Source organism: Sus scrofa, chromosome 18 (genome assembly GCF_000003025.6).
Source record: "Sus scrofa isolate TJ Tabasco breed Duroc chromosome 18, Sscrofa11.1, whole genome shotgun sequence".
Taxonomy (NCBI): domain Eukaryota; kingdom Metazoa; phylum Chordata; class Mammalia; order Artiodactyla; family Suidae; genus Sus; species Sus scrofa.
The window spans coordinates 54,560,889-54,581,399 of record NC_010460.4 but is presented as its reverse complement, the minus strand read 5'-3'; the positions used below and the strand labels follow the sequence as shown (position 1 = coordinate 54,581,399).

At 46.3% G+C, this 20,511-nt stretch overlaps 1 protein-coding gene across 3 annotated transcripts in view; it reads left to right on the top strand.

Annotated features, from left to right (window-relative positions):
• Nucleotides 1-20,511, top strand: part of RALA (RAS like proto-oncogene A) — an 82,224-nt gene that overhangs the window by 49,347 nt on the left and 12,366 nt on the right. For all 3 annotated transcript variants that reach the window (XM_013985841.2, XM_021079219.1, XM_021079218.1), the window contains exons 2-3: nucleotides 17,627-17,779; nucleotides 19,063-19,271. In XM_013985841.2, coding sequence (XP_013841295.1) covers nucleotides 17,666-17,779; nucleotides 19,063-19,271 — 323 coding nt within the window. In that variant the 5' untranslated portion in view covers nucleotides 17,627-17,665. The remainder of the gene's footprint in view (nucleotides 1-17,626; nucleotides 17,780-19,062; nucleotides 19,272-20,511) is intronic.

The window sequence follows — 20,511 nt, the reverse complement described above, 5'->3', positions numbered from 1 at the left end:
GGGTTTGTTACCACAGAGCCACAATGGCAACTCCAGGACTGGATTATTTAAAGACTTCCTTCTGTGGTTACTTAGTTGCATTGTATTGACCTGACATTAAAAAATATCTTGCAGTGAAAGTTTCAGGTAAAAATGAAAATAAGTTACTAAGATCATATCAGACGTAAAATTGGAAGAAATAGACTAGAATACCACCGAAGACTATTGTTTGAGGTCTCCAGGAAAATCTCCATTTCTCTGGTCCAGACCTTCCAAATGTCATCTCTTTTATCATCAGATTATCTTCTACGTTAGCGGAAGCCTGATAATGAAATGTTACAAATTTTTTTGTTTGTTTCCCTGGAAGTTTATTTTTTTATTTTTTTTTAATTTTTTATTACTCAGTTTTATTACACTTTTAGTTGTACAATGATCATCACAACCCAATTTTTTTTTTTTTTTTTTTTTTTTAATAGGGCCGCTAGGGGTCGAATCAGAGCTACAGCTGCTGGCCTCCGCCACAGCCACAGCACCTCGGAATCTGGGCCGTGTCTGCAACCTACTCCACAGCTCACGGCAACACCAGACCCTTAACACATTGAGTGTGGCCAGGGATCGAACCCACATCCTCATAGATTCTAGTCAGGTTCTTAACCCGCCGAGCCACAACGGAACTCCGGATTTTGTGGTTTATTCCCATTATTTAAGGCCCAGTGAGAGGGCCCAGGAGCACCGTTACCCCCTCATCCTCCCATGATCAGCCCTGGGGCTTTTTGATTCTGTGTAGTTTTTTGGGGGTCTTTGTGGGGGGGTTGTTTTGTTTTTTTAGGCCGCACCCATAGGTATGGAGGTTCCCAGGCTAGGGGTCCAATCAGAGCTGTAGCTGCCTGCCTAATACCACAGCCACAGCAACATGGGATCCAGGCTTCGTCTGCGACCTACGCCACAGCTCCCCACAACACTGGATCCTTAACCCCCTGAGTGAGGCCAGGGATGGAACCCGCTTTGTCATGGATGCTCGTCAGGTTCGTTAACCACCGAGCCACGACGGGAACTCCACAACCCAGTTTTGTAGCCTTGCCATCTCAAACCCCCAGCCCATTCCCCCACCCCCCCAATCTTTGGAAACCATAAGTTTTTCAAAGTTTGTGAGTCAGTATCAGAAATACTACAGCTTCTCTCCACTGGTTTGAATTTAGGTGCACATGTTATAATATTTCAATTTTAAACGTATGACTGGGTGTTTGGAAAGATGGGAGGGTTTACTTGTGCATGGGGCTGCTGCCCGGCCTGTGACTCCCGACTATTCCTGATCAGCCGTGACTGTCCCAGAAAGCCCTCTCTTTCCCTTCGAGTGGAAGGACTTGCATTCTGGTCTGTGTTCCCGATGTTTAAAGACTCGTTGGACACTCCTGAGAAGGGTGGTCCCTTCCTCGACCACAGTCAGCTGCTTAATGCAGGGCTCGTTTTAAATTAGCATCTCCCGTCTCTCCTGTCCCCATGGATACATCTGTAACGCCATGGTCTTTATCCCAAACAGAACAGTAATTTGCCCGGTGGCATCGTACCTGACTCAGCTGCTCTTCTTTCTCAGCTGCCTCTCTGTCCCCTCACCTCCGCGTGCAGAGTCAGCCTGTGCCCCGTTGTCTCGTGTTATCAGAGTTTCCACAGCAGCTAGGAAGAACTTGGTGCCAGTACAAAGTCGCACATTCAGTAAGTGGTAGCTGTTGTTAATCCTTGGCCACCTTCTATTAGATGAATCATATGAAATTGCTTTTTTATGTACAAAAAAAGAAGATCTGTTGGCAGTTCATACGGCTTAGCTTTATAGATGTACGTACAGAGCAGTGATTCTTAACCAAGATGCAATTGGTATCATCTCGGCAGCTTTTTACAAGAAATACACTGTCCTCATCTTGGACCAGTGAGTTAGACTCTTCATGCAGAGGTCCTGGATAATTATATTTTTAAGAGGCTTCCCAGATGGTTCGAACTCATATTCCAGCTTTAAAATACTTGTGAAAGAATCTTCCCTTCAGGTTATTCTTATTTTAATATAGGTTTGTTGTTTTTTTTTTTTTTTTAATACAGACCTGTGTGGGTTTTTTGTTTGTTTGTCTTTTGGCTGTACCAGTGGCCTGTGGACGATCCCAGGACAGGGACTGAATCCAAGCCACAGCTGCAGTGACGCTGGATCCTTAACTCGCACCACAGCGGGAACTCCTGTGTGTCCTTGATATAGTCGGTCGTCTGGTCATGAACTGCAACTTTGGTGTTATGACTCTACAGATGACTCTCATTTTTAACTTTAAGATATGATCAAATCTCAAATTAAGATTTATCAGTACTCAATCTTGGAAAGAGAAATCTAGGTGCTACAAAATATTTTCTTGATTTTCTGGGAATTCCCAAATCTCTTTTCCCCCTAGTCTGTAACTTCACATTATCTTTCCTACAACTTGAAGTTAGAATTTTGTGCTTTTCAGATACTCTTTTGCCTGTTCATGAAAAAGAGAATGAACAGTAGTAAGCAGACAGCAGTTCAGTATTAACTTCCTTGACTCACTAGACTCACAGTGCGGTTTCTCTGTATGATTCATAATTTTAATGTAGCCGGGAGAAAACGGAAGGAGGTTTTTGAACAGCAGCTGTCTCCCTTCACTGATGGTTATTTATTTGTGTTGTCCTCTTAGTTTTAACCATTGTTTTGAAATCTCCAGGTAGGTGGGCTTTAGATAAGTCCAGAATTATGGGCAGACTTTTTCACTTAGTTCATTGGCAGCTGTAGACAAGAATAGTAAGACCCAGAAAAGAGAATTTGGAGCCATTTTTCTAACTCCCACTAACATGTTCTCTCTCATTTGCATTTTCCCAACACATGAAGTGTGCTTGCTTTCGTCACGAGTATACTTTTCTAAAATAGAAGTTTAGTGTGGCTCCTGTACAAAAATGGCTTTCAAATTTGTGTGTGAAGCATTTTGTTAGAAATACATATGGACAGGAGTTCCTGTCGAGGCGCAGCAGAAACGAATCCGACTAGGAACCATGAGGTTGCGGGTTTGATCCCTGGCCTCACCCGGTGGGTTAAGGATCCGGCGTTGCCATGTGCTGTGGTGTAGGCCCAAACTGGGCCCGGATCCTGAGTTGCTGTGGTACAGGCCAGCAGCTGTAGCTCCGATTCGACCCCTAGCCCATGAACCTCCATATGCCATGGGTGTGGCCCTAAAAAGCAAAAAAAAGAAGAAGAAGAAGAATACATATGGACAGCCTCTGGTGTTTAATTCAGAAACCTTTTTATTGGGAAGGAGTATTGCGTTCCTTCTGATGTCTTTTTCTTCTCTCTTGTGTTGATTATATGGCTCTTCTCATTGGGCCTAATGTGATTATATTATTTTCTAGCATTCTTAATATTAAGCTATTATTATATTTCTGGGATAAAACATTTAGCTCTAGTGGATTGTTGTTTTATTAAGAGGTAAAACTCCGGCGTCTGTATTTCATGACTTTCCGCATTCATGAATGCAGTTGCAGTACGGCTTTTCTGATAGGATTATCCCTCTTCTTGTGCCATGGACTTTATAACTCAGATAAAATGATGTGGGTAGTTTTTCTGTAAATACCCATGAGAATTATCTGTTTATCTTTAAAAGAAATTGCATCGAAAACTGTCTGTGTCCCAAGCTTTGTTAAAAAGTCATTCTTAGGATTTTCTTCCACAGTGTAGTAAACTTTAGGTGGTAACACTCAGGATCTGGATTTTTTTAAATCCTCATTCCACATCAGCAGTGTGATTTGAGACTTTTTTTAAAGTTCTGTGTGGCCCAGGTTTTTCACCTATAAAAAGTGGATAGTAGTTATTAAGTCTTTTGAGAGTTTTGTGAGATATTCAAGTAGTTGAAAAAGTATCTGTCATAAACACTCGATAAATGAAAAAAATATTTTCTTCGAATGTCATTGTCCCATCTCTAGATGTTACGATCTTTTAAATCTCCTTTTCTCTCTTCTGCTTTCCTTTAAATGTTTCTCCCAGTTTCTTGAACCATATGACTGGTTAAATGCTTCATATAAGGTAGTCCTAGAAGAAGATACACATTCAAAAATATTAACCGTGAGTGGTAGGAACACACGGTGACTCGCCCCCTCACTCTCCGCGTTCTCTGTGATGAACACGCATTGCTTTTGAGATCGTGGAAAATCGTTGCGGGAGGAAGGAGCCCCCGTCCCACGCGTGCATGCGTGTGTGCTGCGTGTGTGGGCGGCTGGCGGTGAGCCCTCCAGGTAGGACGAGGAGTGTTCACCGCCCTCAGCAGAGCCCTTGGAAGTGAACCTGTGGTACACAGGTGCTCAGGGGAGAATTTAACTGAGGATATAAAGTTACCATTAAATATAAGTTCATATAATATATTCCTTGTGTTCATTGTCAGAGGAAGTTTTTTGTTTGTTTTTTTTTTTTTTGTCTTTTTGCCATTTCTTGGGCCGCTCCCGCGGCATAAGGAGGTTCCCAGGCTAGGGGTCGAATTGGAGCTGTAGCTGCCGGCCTACACCACAGCCACAGCAACGCGGGATCTGAGCCGCGTCTGTGACCTACACCACAGCTCAATCAACGCCAGATCCTTAACCCGCTGAGCGAGGCCAGGGATTGAACCCGCAACCTCATGGTTCCTAGTCGGATTCGTTAACCACTGCACCACGACGGGAACTCCCAGAGGAAGTTTTTAATTTAAAAACTGATATTCCTGGGGTTCTCTGGTGGCCTAGAGGTTAAGGACCCAGCGCTGTCACTGCGGTGGCTCTGGTTACTGCTGTGGCTTGGGTTCAGTCCCTGGCCCAGGAACTTGCACGTGCCACAGGCTCGGCCAAAAAAATAAAAATAAAAAGTGGTATTTCCTATATATTTGTTGAGCCACACTCAACAGTGAGCATCTTATCACACATACGAAGAGGTTAACATGGTGCTGTGCAGAGCAAGCCAGGATTTCAGCAGTTACTAGTTTACATTTTTTTCTTTCTCATTCTTTAGTGGCTCCTTGTTATTCTTTAAAAAGAATTGGCTGTTCAACAACAATTCCATGAAGTAGAAATTCAGTGGGTGAGCTATTAAAGAGCCTTAGTAAAGGCCAATGGACCCAAAGGGAGTTTTTCTTTCTTCCCGTAGAGTTAAACGTTAGCCTTGAATTCCTGGTTTGTTAGCAGAGTGTCAGGGCCCGTAACTTGCAGGGCCGTAACTCGTCAGTAGGCTCCCTGAGAACTGCATTCAGCTACCTGTCCCGGGCTAAAGACAACGGCAGGACGGAATCATTTCCACGCTCCTCTCTAGTGATGCCCGCTACTGGCCCCCCTTTCTCTGCTCTCCCTCTTGTGCCTCACTCCCACCCCTTTTATGCCAGATGTAGCCGCATCCTAACGACTTCCTTGTTGGTGATTCTTGGTCACCCAGTTGTTGTGGGGACAGAGAAAAAATGTGATCTGCTGTTCCGGTAAACCACGAATGTCGCCTGCCATCAAGCTGTAAAAAGCCACTGCAGGCACCCTTGCAGTGCACCCGAGGGGACTTCAGGGTGGGGAAAACAGGATACTGGCCCTAGACAGTTGGGACGCACGTCTAAGGAGTATGTTCGGTGAGCCCAGCCTCCTGAGTCTTCCCATACTCAGGAAGCCCTGAAGGCGTTAACGTTAGATGTCTTTGTGTGTGGGGGTGGTTCTTGGGGTTGGGTGGGTGGTTTTCAGCAGGGACTCCTGTGTGTCCTGGCTCCTCCCTCATCTCTTTGGACCAGGTCCTCAGAGCGTCTGAGAGGCTGCCTCCCAGGCTGTCATCCTCGCTAAGGTCTCCGAGTAAAACACCTCGTAACTTGTAGCTTGTGCGTCTTTCTTCAGTTGACATCGGCAAACTGATGTATTCTTATGGCTGGTACTGAATAAATTGTATTCTTTTTTTGTTTAAGGGCCGCACCAGTGGCATATGGAGGTTCCCAGGCTAAGGGTCAAATCGGAGCTACAGCTGCCGGCCTACATCAGAGTCAAAGCAACTCAGGATCCGAGCCGCATCTGCGACCTACACCACAGCTCACTGCAGGGCCAGGGATTGAACCCACAACCTCATGGTTCCTGATAGGATTCGTTTCTGCTGCGCCATGATGGGAACTCTTTAATAACTTGTATTCTTTAAAATTCAGGCTAAACTCATTTTTTTTTTATGGTAATTGTTGGACAGTAGTATTTAAGTCACAGGTATACAATAGAGTGATTATAAAGTATTGGCTCTATTTTCTGTGTTGTGCAGTATATTCTTGTATCTTCTACCTAATAATTTTTACCTCTTTGTTCCCCTACCTGTTGATTGCCCTTCCCCCCTTCCCTTTCCACACTGGTAACCACTAGTTGTTCTCTGTATCTGTGAGTCTGTTTATTTTTTGTTATATTCGCTAGTTTGCTGCATTTTTCTTACAGCATTTGTCTTTCTGTCTTATTTCACTTAGCATAATGCTCTCCATATCCATCCATATTGCTGCAAATGGCAAAAATTTCGTTCTTTTTATGGCTGTGTAGTATTCCCTTGTGTGTATATACCATATCTTCTTTATCTGTGCATCTGTTGATGGAAACTTAGGTTGCTTCTCTATCTTGGCTATTGTAAGTAATGTTGCTGTGATCGTTGGGGCGCATGTATCTTTTTGAATTGGTGTTTTCATTTTTTTTCATGTCTATACCCAGGAGTGGAGTTACTGGATCACATATGGTTGTTCTGTTTTTTATACTGTTTTCCACGGTGGCCACAGCAGTTTGCATTCTCCCCAGCAGTGTGTGAGGGTTTCCTGTTCTCCACATCCTTGCTAACATTTATTGGTTGTCTTTTTGATGATAGCCATTCTGACCAGTGTGAGGTGATTATCACTGGTTTTGATTTGCATTTTCTTGATGATTAGCAAGCGTTGAGAATCTTTTCATGTGCCTGTTGGCCATCTGCGCCTCCTCTGGAAAAAATGTTTATTCAGGTCTTCTCTCCATTCTTTTTAATCAGGTTATTTGCTTTTCGATGTTGAGTTATATGAGCTGTTTATATATGTTGGATATTAATCCCTTATCGGTCATATCATTTGCAAATATTTTCTCCCATTTCAGTAGGTTATCTTTTCATTCTGTTTATGGTTTTCTTTGCTCCGCAAAAAAACGAAAACAAAAACAAAACCCTCAGGCTAATTTTAATTAGATGTCTTTAGTAGAGATTTTCATAGTTCCTAAATTTGAAGTATTTGGGGATTCCAAATTAAATCAGCTCTTGATTTTAACTCATTTACAGGGAAAGCCGATGGACTAAATTACTGTGCCCTGTTCCTTTGTAGCCCCAGCTCCCTGTGAAATGACGGGGGGGGGGGGGAATTTGCAGTCAGACCTTGGTAAATCCATAACCGAGAATGAGAACAGATGGAATGAGCCTCAGCAAAACAGAGACTTTCCAGGTTCCAGAAGACAGAAAACAGATGGGGTTGGAGGATGAACCTGGGTGGAGGAAGTCCCAGCCCAGCATACCCATGAGGGAAGCTGCAAGTGGAGTCTTTGTTCCCCATAGAGTCCTGAAAAGACTGTAAGCTTGAGTCAGTAGCAACAGAGACAGGAGAGACGATAGGACATGGTATTAATTAGAGCAGGCTAGATTAAGAGCTAATTGGATATACTACCCACTCATCCAAACCATACAAAGAATGCACAACATTGATTACCATACTAATTTTGGAAACCTGCTTTCAAAAAACCCTTGTTTTTACTTATTTTTTATTTTTGGCTTTTTAGGGCCACACCTGTGGCATATGGAAGTTCCCAGGCTAGGGGTTGAATAGGAGCTGCAACTGGCAGGCTGTGCCACAGCCACAGCAATGCAGGATCCAAGCCGAGTGTGTGAACTACACCACAGCTCACAGCAGTGCCAGATCCCTGACCCACTGAGCGAGGCCAGGGATTGAACCCGAATCCTCATGGATCCTAGTTGGGATTGTTAACCGCTGAGCCTCTAAGGGAACTCCCTTCATGAATATCTTACACAGTTTTTTGTTCCTTTTATTCTTAGTTGTATATAGTCTTTGTGAGTCTTGTCGTAAAGAGACATGCATTATATATCTAACCAGTTATTTGACAAGAAACTTATCTTTTTATATAACATACTGATCGTATAACCATTTATCATTTTCTTTATTAAAGTAGAGTTGATTTGCCACATTGTGTCAGCTTCGCTGTCCAGCATAGGGTGATCCAGTCGTACGCACATGTACATTCCTTTTCTCAAGTAACCTTCCGTCCTGGCCCATCCCAAGAGACTGGACATGGTTCCCTGCGCTGTACAGTAGGCCCTTATTGTTTGTCCATTCTAAATGTGTTAGTTTGCCTCTACTAACCCCAAACTCTGAGGCCGTCCCACTCTCTCCTTCCTTCCCTTCGGCATCCACAAGTCTCTGTGTCTGAGTCTGTTTCTGTTTTGTAGGTAGGTAGTTGATTTGTGCCATAATTTGGATTCCACATCTAAGTGGTAATATATAGTATTTGTGTTTCTTCTTATGACTTATTTCATTTAGTATGATAATCTCTAGTCACATCCATGTTGCAAATGGCATTATTTCATTCTTTTCTTTGGCCGAGTAGTATTCCAGTGTGTACATGTACCACATCTTCTTAATCCATTCATCTGTTGATGGACATTTAGGTTGTTTCCGTATCTTGGCTATTGTGAATAGGGCTGCAGTGAACATAAGGATGCATGTGCCTTTTTGAATTGTAGTTTTGTCTGGATTGATTTTATAACCATTTACCTTTGAAATCTATAGTAACTTTTTTAGTTGATTCCTTTGGCCTAAGTGTGAAATTATATTATCAGTATAGGAAGTGGACTTTGAATTTTATCAAATGTCATTCCTGATAATGTAGAAATAATCTTTGACTTCTCTCATCTATTAATAGGAAGAATTGCATTGACTTCCTAATGTATAGACATTCTTGCGTATCTGGTCGAATCCTGCTTGGTCACTTTGGTTTATTTTTCTAATGTGCTGGATTCTTTGGAGGCTCTATCTATGTTGTAAAACTTTTTTTTTTTTTTGGTCTTTTTGCTATTTCTTGGGCCGCTCCCACGGCATATGGAGGTTCCCAGGCTAGGAGTTGAATCGGAGCTGTAGCCACCGGCCTACGCCAGAGCCACAGCAACGCAGGATCCGAGCCGCGTCTGCAACCTACACCACAGCTCACGGCAACGCCGGATCGTTAACCCACTGAGCAAGGGCAGGGACCGAACCCGCAACCTCATGGTTCCTAGTCAGATTCCTTAACCACTGCGCCACGACGGGAACTCCCCAATGTTGTAAAACATTAAATAGTATTAATAATACCTATTCCTTAAATGGTTGGAGAAATGTGCCAGTGATATTATCTGTACCTGGTAATAAACCCAAAGTCTCAGATCTCTTTCAGAATAGAATTCTGTATCTTGCTTTCTTGATCAAGTATATTCTAGCTCTTCTAAAATTATTTTAAACTGAATTCCTTTACTGAGCAGGTATTCTTTTTCTTTTTTTGTTTTGTTTTTGCTTCTGTTTTTTTGCTTTTTAGGGCCACAGCCACCCGGGGCATATGGAAGTTCCCAGACTAGGGGCCTGCACCACAGCCACAGCAGTGTGGGATCCGAGCCTCGTCTTTGACCCACACCACAGCTCACAGCAACACCAGATCCTTAACCCACTGGGCGAGGCCAGGGGACAGACTTGCATCCTCATGGATACTAGTCAGCTTTGTTTCCACTGTGCCACAACAGGAGCTCCTTGAGCAGGTATTCTTGTTGCAGATAGGGGGTGTCATTTATGAGTTATGAATATGAAACACTTTCCATTTGAGGGTGAGTCGCTGATTTGGCCTCCTCGTGCTCAGTAGTGGTTTGCGATGAGTCGATAGGAACTGAACCTCAGGGATCACAGCCTTTAGTACACTCTTCACATTGGAGGGGGAGGTGCTTCACTGAATCTCTTTTATTAACAAGGAATCTCCCAGTAAGAACTTTTACCAGCTACTCGCTTTGTTAAACTAAAGCCTAATAATGATTGTCTTTATTTTCAAAGTCTGAAAAAGGTAATAGTAAACTCTGGAAATACAAAGATCGTTGGTTTTTTTGTTCTTACTGGACAGGGTGTGTTTGATATCTTACTTGGAAGAGTATTCCTTATTAAATATTGGAGAATGGATTGTTTCTTAGAAATTTTCATAAAGTTTAAAATAGGTTAGAGTTTGGGTTGAAGATGGGTGGTGTGAGGCGCCATGACCCACTTCCTCTTGGGTGAGGTAGGCTGAACAATGACCTGACGAGACCCCTGTCCTGGTCCCCAGAATCTAAATATTACCTCCTGTGGCAAAAGGGATTTTGCAGGTGTGATTAAGTTAAGGCTTTGGGGATGATTTTTCTGCATTTTCCTTGAGGGCCTTAAATGTGACCACAAGTCCCCTTATAAGAGGAGGCAGAAGGGGATGGAAATGCTATAAAATTGGGTTGTGATGATCACTGTACAAAACTATAAATATAATAAAATTCATAAAAAATTTAAAAAATTAAAAAGTAAATGTTAAAAATTAAAAAAAAAAAAAAAAAAAAAAAGAGGCAGAGGGAAATTTGACTACAGTGGAGGAGAAGCATGGCCAGGAAGCAGAGATTGTAGTGATGCCGCCAGGGACCAAGGAAAGCCAGTCTCTACAAGTGGAAGAAGTAGGAAACAGTTTTCCTCTGTCGCCTCCAGAAGGAACCTGCCCTGCAGACAGCTTGACTTTAATTAGCCCCTTAAGATTCATTTTGGACTTCTGATACCAAGAACCGTAAGACAGTCTAGGCGTATAGAATTCAACTCCGTGTCCCCAGTACCTAGAACTGTGCCACACATGCTCAATGTATTTGTGATGGAGGAAGCGGGGGGAGGGAGAAGTTAGGTGCTTCCTAATTTAAGTCACCATTGCGAGCACTGCATAGGTGTCTAGCTTCTGGGTGAAGCAGAGATAACGGTAAGGTTGAAAACTGGAAGCCTATCATAACCAAATAGATTCTATGGGATTATTTGAGGACTTTTAAAAAATAGAACTACCGCATCATCCAGCAGTTCTGCTTCTGGGTATTTATCCAAAAAAAACCCGAAAACACTGACTCAGAAAGATGCATGCACCCCCATGTTCATTGCAGCATTATTTGCAGTAGCCAAGACACAGAACAACGAACATGCCCATTAATGAACAGATGCAGGAAACGTGGCACAGACACACGTGCACGCACGCATGTGCACACACACACACAATGGAGTGTTAGTCAGCCACGGAAAAAAGGAAATCTTGGCGTTCCCTTTGTGGCGCAGTGGAAACGAACCTGACTAGTATCCATGCAGATGTGGGTTTGATCCCTGGCCTTGCTCAGTGGGTTAAGGATCCGGTGTAGCCATGAGCCGTGGTGCAGGTCTCAGATGCAGCTTGGATCCCGCGTGGCTGTGACTGTGGTGTAGGCCGGCAGCTGCAGCAATTCAACCCCCAGCCTGGGAACTTCCATATGCCGCAAGTGCAGCCTTAAAAGCAAAATTAATAATATGTAAGTCATGGAAATATAATGTTACTCAAAGGGGAGGCAGCAGTTTTGTAATTTAAAAAAAATTTTTTTGAACCGTAAAAGGTAGAAGATAGTTGAAGCAAATAAACCAAACAATTTGAAATGCGGGTTCCTGTCTCGTTAGTCGAAGGGGGAAACAGGAGTCTGTGAACACACACGGAGAAGTCACATTTCACTTAAAATTCAGGGTCATTCCTCCCGTGCCTAGTTTGTACCAAGAAAGTAGTTAATTGCACTTTTTCCGAGTGAGGGCAGAAAATAAGCAGGCTCCTGTTATTAGCTTATTTTGTAACTAATTGTAATTTTAAAATAAGACATATGTTCACATGATAACAAAAATCACAGTGGTAATTAGTACAAAGCCATTATCCCACTTCTCTCCACCAGTGACTTAATTTCCACCCTCACAGGATGTTGCTATGTTTTTATATCCTTTCAGATATAAAACCAAGAAACTTCTAAATAATCTTTTCTCACCTTTTTTGCAATTTGTAGCATACAGGGTACATTGTTCTATATCTTGTTTTTTTCACTTTAATGATGTTTGAGCTCCCTGCATATCAGTGGGTAAAGAGTGTCTTTTTTTTTTTTTTTTTTTTTTTTTTTAATGGTTACTAGTTACTCTATGTTTCCATTTATACCTCTGCTGCACCAGGGAGAGAGGAGCCTTTTCTCTCTCGCTCTCTCTTTTTTCTTTTTTTTCTTTTCTTTTCTTTTTCTTTTTGCTTTTTAGGGCCGCACCCATGACCTATAGAAGTTTCCGGACTAGGGGTTGAATTGGAGCTGTAGCTGCCGGCCTACACCACAGGACAGCCACAGCCATGTGGGATCCGAGCCACATCTTCAACCTACAGCACACGTCAAGGCAATGCCGGATCCTTAACCCACTGAGTGAGGCAAGGGATTGAACCTGCATCCGCATGGACACAAGTGAGATTCATTACCTCTGAGCCACAATGGGAACTCCCAGGGATAAGCTTTTTCTGTTTAGGACAGAGAGTAAACATCTTCGGGGCCACATACTTTCTCTATTGCATGTTCTTCCTGGTTATGCTTTGTTTTGTTTATAACCCTTCAAAAACATAAAACCATTCTTAGCCACAGGCCACACAAAAAGCAGGCCAGGGGGGGCTACAGCTTGTTAGCCCTTGTGCGATACTGTTACAGGTCTCTTGGGTAAAACAGTGATGTTCCCAGCTAATCTTATTTCTCTTTTCAGCAAAAAGCCGGAGCATATTCGAGCATTTGTATTTCCCTTTCCGTGACAGTTCATATTTTTTGCCCATTTTCTTAGAGTTGTTGGTCTTATTTCTAATAACTCTTTATAGAGAGAAATTGCCTCTTATCTTTGAAGTGAATTGCAAATATAGTCCTCAGTTTACCTTTTTACTTATAAAAGATTTTACCACGTAGAAATTGTTTTGAGCAGTAAAATTTATCAAAGTTGTTTTATGTAACACTTTATGTCTTTCCCTTTCTAAGATTATAAAACAAAATTTTTGTGGGTTTTTTTCCTGGTGCTTTTGTGATTTCGTTTTGTCATATAAATCTTTGATCTGCTCACAATTTATTTTTGTTACTATTATTTTCTTGCTCACAGTTTACATTGGTGTGAGGAGACAGGGTCCAGTGTATGTTTTCTGTGTGGCCACCAGTTACCCAGCCCCGTGCACTGACTTATCCTCCTGGCTTCTCTCTCTGACCCTGCGTCTGAAATGCCTTTATTACACACTCTAGTGTGTCCTTGAATCTATTTCTGTATCTTCTGTTCCCTTAATCTGTCTAGACAGGCTTGCTTTTGAATTCTAGCTCCTCACGATATTGCTCTGTGAATCGTATTTCATTGAGGAAGCAAAGTAATAGCCAAATCTGTCTGCCGCCCGGACCTGTACCCCTGTTCTCTGCTTTACCGCACCTTCTGTCATACCTGCTCCTGTGCACCCTGGGTCTCAAGTCCCCTGATCTGCTCCTAGAGGCACCTTCCCTTCTTCATCATTAGCTTCTGCCTCTTGTAGATGATTTTCATGTAAACATCCCGTAGTTATAGTTAAAAAGCAACCCAAACAAAATCCATGTCGATCTGTGGCCCGTGTCTCCATTCATCTTCTGAGTGAAAGTCCATTTTCTGCGGCTTCTGTTTTCTCCTCAGCCCACCCCGTCCAGGCTGCGGTGACGTGACCCTTCCCGAGGTCACTGGCAGCCTCCACCTTGCCAAACCTGGTCACGGATGATGGGATAGACCCCTTTGCTTTCTCAGCACCTGCACAGCCAGCATCCATTCGCCACACACCCGGCAGGGTCATCTTTTTAAAAACATAAATCATGTCCTAATCCTGCTTAGACACACCCCACAGTCTTCTCATTACAATTAGAATAAAATGCAGGCATCTTTCCACGGCCTGCAAGGCTTTTATGATCTGGCCTCTCCTCCCTCGCAAGCTCCCCTCCTGTGAGCACTGCCGTTGCTCACGGGGCTCCATCCACTCCGCTCTTCCTCTGGCCCCTGGAACATGGCAGGCCCTCCCCATCTGAGGCCTTGCACTCGTCCTTCCTGGGTCTGGAATGCTCTTCCCTCAGAGGCAGCGGGTTCCTTTATCCAATTCAGGTCTCAGCTCACAGGCTGCCTCTTCGGAGGAGTCACCCACGACCATCCTGGTTAAAGTAGCCCCTCCCTGTCCCTTTCTCCCAGTGGCCCGTGTCTGCTTCGTTGTGCTTAGAGCACTAATAGGCTTTGCTTACTTACGTGTACATTGTCTAAAGTTCCAACATCTGGACTAAGGGCTAAGTTGTGGAAAGCCAGGATTTTGAAACGGGGACAGGGCCTTAGGGAGCTGCTTTTTTGGGTAGAATGGGATGTGCTAGTAGTTCTGAGGGGCTTTTGCACTTTGGGAAGACGGCTTTGGGGCCCCTGCTTTGTCTAAGCCACAGACTGGAAGGGAAAATGCTTCTACCCAGTCGGTATAACTGCTAAATGTTTTGCTTTGAAAACACACACTCGGAGTTCCCTTCGTGGCTCAGTGGTTAACAAATCTGACTAGGAACCATGAGGTTGCGGGTTTGATCCCTGGCCTCGCTCAGCAGGTCAAGGATCCGGTGTTGCTGTGAGCTGCGGTGTAGGTCACAGACACAGCTCGATCCCGAGTGGCTGTGGCTGTGGCGTAGGCTGGGGGCTACAGCTCTGATTCGACTCCTAGCCGCAGCTGCTGCCCTAGAAAAGACAAAAAACAAAAACAAAACACACGTACTCAGCTCTTCACTTAATGATGTGGTAACACCCTGAGCTCATGAGGTATTACTGTCTTAAAAAGAGTCCTTACGTAGCCACGAAATGGTTATGGCTGCCGGCAAGTAAAGGTCACAGTGATGAGAAAGACGTCATTTGCTGACGCATTTGAGGAACATGAGCAGCAGCATATGCTCCATAAACTTGCTCATACAGGAGAGCTTTTCGACTTTCAGTTACTGATCTGAACTGCGCTGTTTGATTATCACTGCTCAGAAATGGTGAGAGTTTTCAGAATCCAATGATCATGTTCTTGGTATCCAGGAAAAAGAGGGGCTTGATCCTTGTTTATTAGGTAAAATTGAACGTCTAGCCTCCAAATGTGGATTCTTTACCATACACTTCACAGTCCAAGCTCCCTCTGCTAAAATGTTTATAAGAATAACAGGAGCAGGTGTTCCCATTATGGCTGAGCGGTAATAAACCCAACTAGTATCCGTGAGGTCGCAGGTTCTATCCCTGGGCTCACTCGGCGTGTTCATCATCTGGCATTGCCGTGAGCTGCGGTGTAGACTGCAGACTCGGCTCGGATCCCACAGGGCTGTGGCTACGGCCTAAGCCGGCAGCTGCAACTCTTACTTAGCTCCTAGCCTGGGAACTTCCACACGCCATGGGTGGGGCCCTAAAAAGCAAAAACTAAAAAAAACAGAATCGCAAATGGCACACAGACCGTGACCTCACTTAGGCTCTGTGCAGATCGCAGCCGTCTCTGACGAAGTATAGCACAGTCATATTGTCAAGCGGAAAGCAGGATTATGGGTTGCTTTTTTTTTCCTCAAGGCTTTTCCATATGGGGCAGTTGGGCATGTGGCCATGGTTTCTGGGGCAGCCTAAGCAGTGCCCAGCTCTTGCGTGCCCTGAACAGCCACTGCGTGAGGCACAGACCTCCTTGCCCGAACTTGAGAGTGACTCTCCCGTAGCAGCAGCTGCTGTAAAGCAGTGCAGCCCGGAGCACTCCCCGAGGCGAAGTCAGACTCATGTCCTGCATGACTGACTTGGCCAAGCCGTGTTGCTTAACCGAAGCACGAAGCAAACCACACAGACGCAGCCCCAGCAGGTACCCACTCTACTGCTGGTTCTTAAGAAAGAAGACCCATGCTAAACAACTCACATGCTCAGACGATTTCAACTTGTGATGGTTATGAAGGAAAAGCATCAGATGCCACGTGAGCACGGGGCTGGGGAGAGTCTGATGTAGGCTGAGCGTTTCAGGTAAGGCTGCCCCAAAGGCCAGAGGGGTTGATGAGAATGCAAATGCCAGATGGGGGAGCTGCGTGGCAAAGGCTGCGCGGCAGAGAAGAGCATGTGCAGAGCTGAAGGAGAGACCCGCTGGGCGAGGCTGGTACAGGGTGGAGTGGTGGGCAGGCTGGGGGTGTTCCCACAAGATGCATCTTGGGAGAGCTGTGCCCTGACCGAGCAAGTCAGAGAGGCGCTCAGGAGGACGGGCGCCCCCTAGGACCTCTGTTACCAAAGTCTCCTTGGCCTTCCCTTCATGGCTCAGGACCCGCTGAACCCGACTAGGGTCTACGAGGATGTGGGTTCCATCCCTGGCCTCGCTCAGTGGGTTAAGGATTCGGCATTGCCGTGAGCTTGTGTTGTAGGTTGCAGATGTGACTCGGATCTGGCATTGCTGTGGCTGTGGTGTAGGCGCGCAGCTGTAGCTCCGAATCAACCCCCAGCCTCGGAACTTGCATATGCTGCGGGTGTGGCCCTTAAAAATAAAAGCAAGGAGTTCCCGTCGTGGCACAGTGGTTAACGAATCTGACTAGGAACCATGAGGTTGCAGGCTCGGTCCCTGCCCCTGCTCAGTGGGTTAACGATCCGGCGTTGCCGTGAGCTGTGGTGTAGGTTGCAGATGTGACTCGGATCTGGCATTGCTGTGGCTGTGGTGTAGGCCGGCAGCTGTAGCTCCGAATCAACCCCCAGCCTTGGAACTTGCATATGCTGCGGGTATGGCCCTTAAAAATAAAAGCAAAAAGAAACCCCAAAAAAGAAAACCAAAAACCAGTCTCCTATGGGGGCCTCCGCATAGAATCGGTGTTTGCCATGACCTCACCGCCTCTTTTTCTAAGACCTGGTACCATGGCCAGAGGCACCTGGGCACCATTAGCGAGCATCACCACCTCAGCTTCCAGGGAAGCTGGTCTTTCCACACGGGGCCCCTGGATGGAGGAGACTTGGCACGTTTTAAGGAAAGTGAGGGCTCACTAGATGGAGGTGCGGAAGTCGGACGAGCCGTCCATCCCGAGATACACAGATGTTCCAGAATCGTGACACTCGGGAGCCGGGTGTTAGATTCTGTTTCTACGTCCACTAGCAGGTGGCTGGAATGAGTTTGGTTGCTCAGTTTCTTACTGAAATTAGAAGAAACGTCTCTCCAATTATTGCCAGTAGGGGTTACTAAGAAAACAGAGTGCTCGTTCCGCCTCTTTTGTAACCTGTGTGACCGTCCTCCGGTACCCCCGAGACTCCGCGGTTGTCGGCATGTGATCGCGTTGGGACGTTTTCACTTTCGGTCACGAAGCTCCTTACTGAAAACCCTTGGAAAGCCCTTGGGTCATGTACCTGTCTTATTGCCATGGTGTTCTCTGATGAGTGGCTCTTCCCCCAAGTGAGCACGCTTCATTGGCCATCTGTCTGAAGTCCCTGCAGGGGGAAAGTAATCTCTCGAAGCCTAGGGATCCTCTCTCTTTGCTACGCCGGAATTCGGAGGAAGACTGTATTGCACATTGCTCGTTCCTTCATTTTCTTAGATTCTTCCTAAGCCTTTGGTGAACACCCTGTGACGCGAGATGGCTGCAAACAAGCCCAAGGGCCAGAATTCCTTGGCCTTGCACAAGGTCATCATGGTGGGCAGCGGCGGCGTGGGCAAGTCCGCTCTGACTCTGCAGTTCATGTACGACGAGGTGGGTATCGCAGTAGTCCTCTAGCTTTGTTGGGGTGCGGTTTTGGGTGGATTCTTAGAATCCTCGAAAGCTCCTTCTCATCTGTTTTTGTCTTGAGAGCCAACATTCGTATACAACTTGATTTAACACGTCAAGAACTCAAGGTCCTTAAAATCCTTATGCTTCTAAAAAAACAGAACCATACTGGAAACGGTGTCTATTTTTGAGCAATCTGTGGCTTTTTCATTTTTCGTGTTTTCATGGAGAGTCCCACCTTGAATTAATACAGCTGGTGGATATAGTACCCAACCGACTTGACGTTAGCACACAGAAGGAGTCTTTTAATAACTTCAGTGAAACATCAGTTATTTATTGTGTATTTGGCATGGTCACATCAAGGCTGTGTCCCTAAAATAAACCTACTAGACATTAATTAACAACTATAGATGTGATAAATTCATTTGAGTAATTAAAAATAAATAAAAAATAATAAACCTACTAGACAGGGTACAGATCAGTGAGCGTGTGTTTACATCGGACGTCATTGCCCAGCTTTAAGATCTTAGCCCAGGCCTGGCAATTGTTCTTTCCCCAAAGGACTCTTACCAAGGCTAAAGGATTCAAGGGTTGGGAATCAAATTTAAGCATTTCTCAATTTTTCTTCCTCCCAAATAGAGGCAAAGAGGTATGGTTCCTCTCTTAATCCTCAAAACAATGCTTTCTCTGTTACGAGAAAACAACCTCGGGGAGGTACCCAGCCTGCCCAAGGAGAGCCATCTCTGATGAGGAACCAAGAGCTCGGCCGCATCTTCTGAGAAGCACTTGTGCAGATTTTTGTCACTCAGTGTCCCTTTTCACTGCTTGCTTATCAACATTTCTTTCGCACACGCAGAACCCTCACATCCACCAGTTGTCCTGCTTTACAGGCAACGATGGTAAAAAATTTGGAGAGGGGAAAAGTGAAAAAGTACTTTATTTGATTTTTTGAATTTTTTTTTTTTTTTTTTTTTTTTTTGTCGTTTTAGGGCTTCACCTGCGGCACATGGAGGTTCCCAGGCTAGGGGTCCGATTGGAGCTGCAGCCTACGCCACAGCCACGCGGGATCCCAGCCGCGTCTGTGACCTGCACCACGGCCCACGGCAACGCCAGATCCTTAGCCCACTGAGCGAGGCCAGGCCTTGAACCTGCGTCCTCGGGGATGGTAGGCAGTTTCATTTCCCTGAGCCGTGACGGGACCTCCGCCCCGGAAGGATGGTGGGTGTCGGAGATGATTTTAAAGCGCCCGGGCTTCTCGTCTTTGCCAGTTTGTGGAGGACTACGAGCCGACGAAGGCAGACAGCTATCGGAAGAAGGTGGTGCTGGACGGGGAGGAGGTGCAGATCGACATCCTGGACACGGCGGGCCAGGAGGACTACGCGGCCATCAGAGACAACTACTTCCGCAGCGGCGAGGGCTTCCTCTGCGTCTTCTCCATCACGGAGCTGGAGTCCTTCGCGGCCACCGCCGACTTCAGGTGGGTCGGGGGCGTGACCTTCCGCTGCGGGGCGGCTTCTCCCCGGGGGTCTGGCCCTCGGGTCTCCGGGCTCATTTCCACTCGGGCACCCGCGAGACGCCCGCCGTTGCCCCCGGCGTCCGCCCTCCCGGGGCCGGCGCATGGCTGCTCGCGATCCCGCGGCCGTCTGCGTGCCCGCGGCGTCTCCGTGCCCGCGGCCGTCTGCGTGCCCGCGGCGTCTCCGTGCCCGCGGCCGTCTCTGTGCCCGGCGTCTCCCTGCGCGGGGCTCACGGTCTCGCTCTGGAGCACAGAGCCGCGGCTGCCGTCGGCCTTGTGCTCGGCTCGCAGGAGGGGCTCTGACCCATGGGGACGCTTTCGGGGCGGGTCCCTGGGGCCCAGCGCCTGGGTCACGCGGGGCGGGCACAGCGCCGGCCTCCTCCCCGGGTAGTTGTGCTCCGCCCAAGGCAGCTTCTAAAGGGGTGACGCCGCCGTAGACTGGCGGCCGGGCTTCGTTACGCTGTGGCTGTTCTTTCTCATGCACGGTTGGCTTATTAGTCCAGGTCTGTCCTTTTGGGGGGAGAGGGGTTCGCTCTGAACATCAGAGAAATACAGCGTCCTTTAGTCCTTTGTGGCCTCGCCAAGACTGTACCTCCTCGCACGTGTATGTGTTCTGACGTCCTCTGCTTTCGAGATGCACACAGCCTCCTGCAATGAGCCAGGACCCCGAGCAAGCGCGTGACCGAGCAGGAGACGTGGGCAGGGACCGCCCGCGGGATCCCGAGGACGGGAGAGAATGGGGAGAGGCCTGTGCGCGCGCGCGCCAGAGGGACAGGGAGACAGACAGAGCGAGCGAGCCCCGAAGGCTAAGGAGGCTTCCACAGCCGGGCAAGGTCATTCCTGTGCTCAAACAAGAAATTGCACGTGGGCTTAACCAACGCTTTTTTTTGGCTTTTTAGGTTTGCACCAATGGCATATGGAGGTTCCCGGGCTAGACCTTGAATAGGAGCTACACCTGCTGGCCTACACCACAGCCACAGCAATGCCAGATCCAAGCCACATCTGCAACCTACACCACAGCTCAAGGGCAACTCCAGATCCTTAACCTCTTGAGCGAAGCCAGGGATCAAACCTGCATCCTCTAGATACCAGTCAGATTCGTTTCTGCTGAGCCACCACAGGAACTCCCAAAGCATTCCTTTAACACATAAATGAAAGTCTCGAGACCGTAAAAGATTCTGAGAGAACCTTCTTTGTAAAAAAA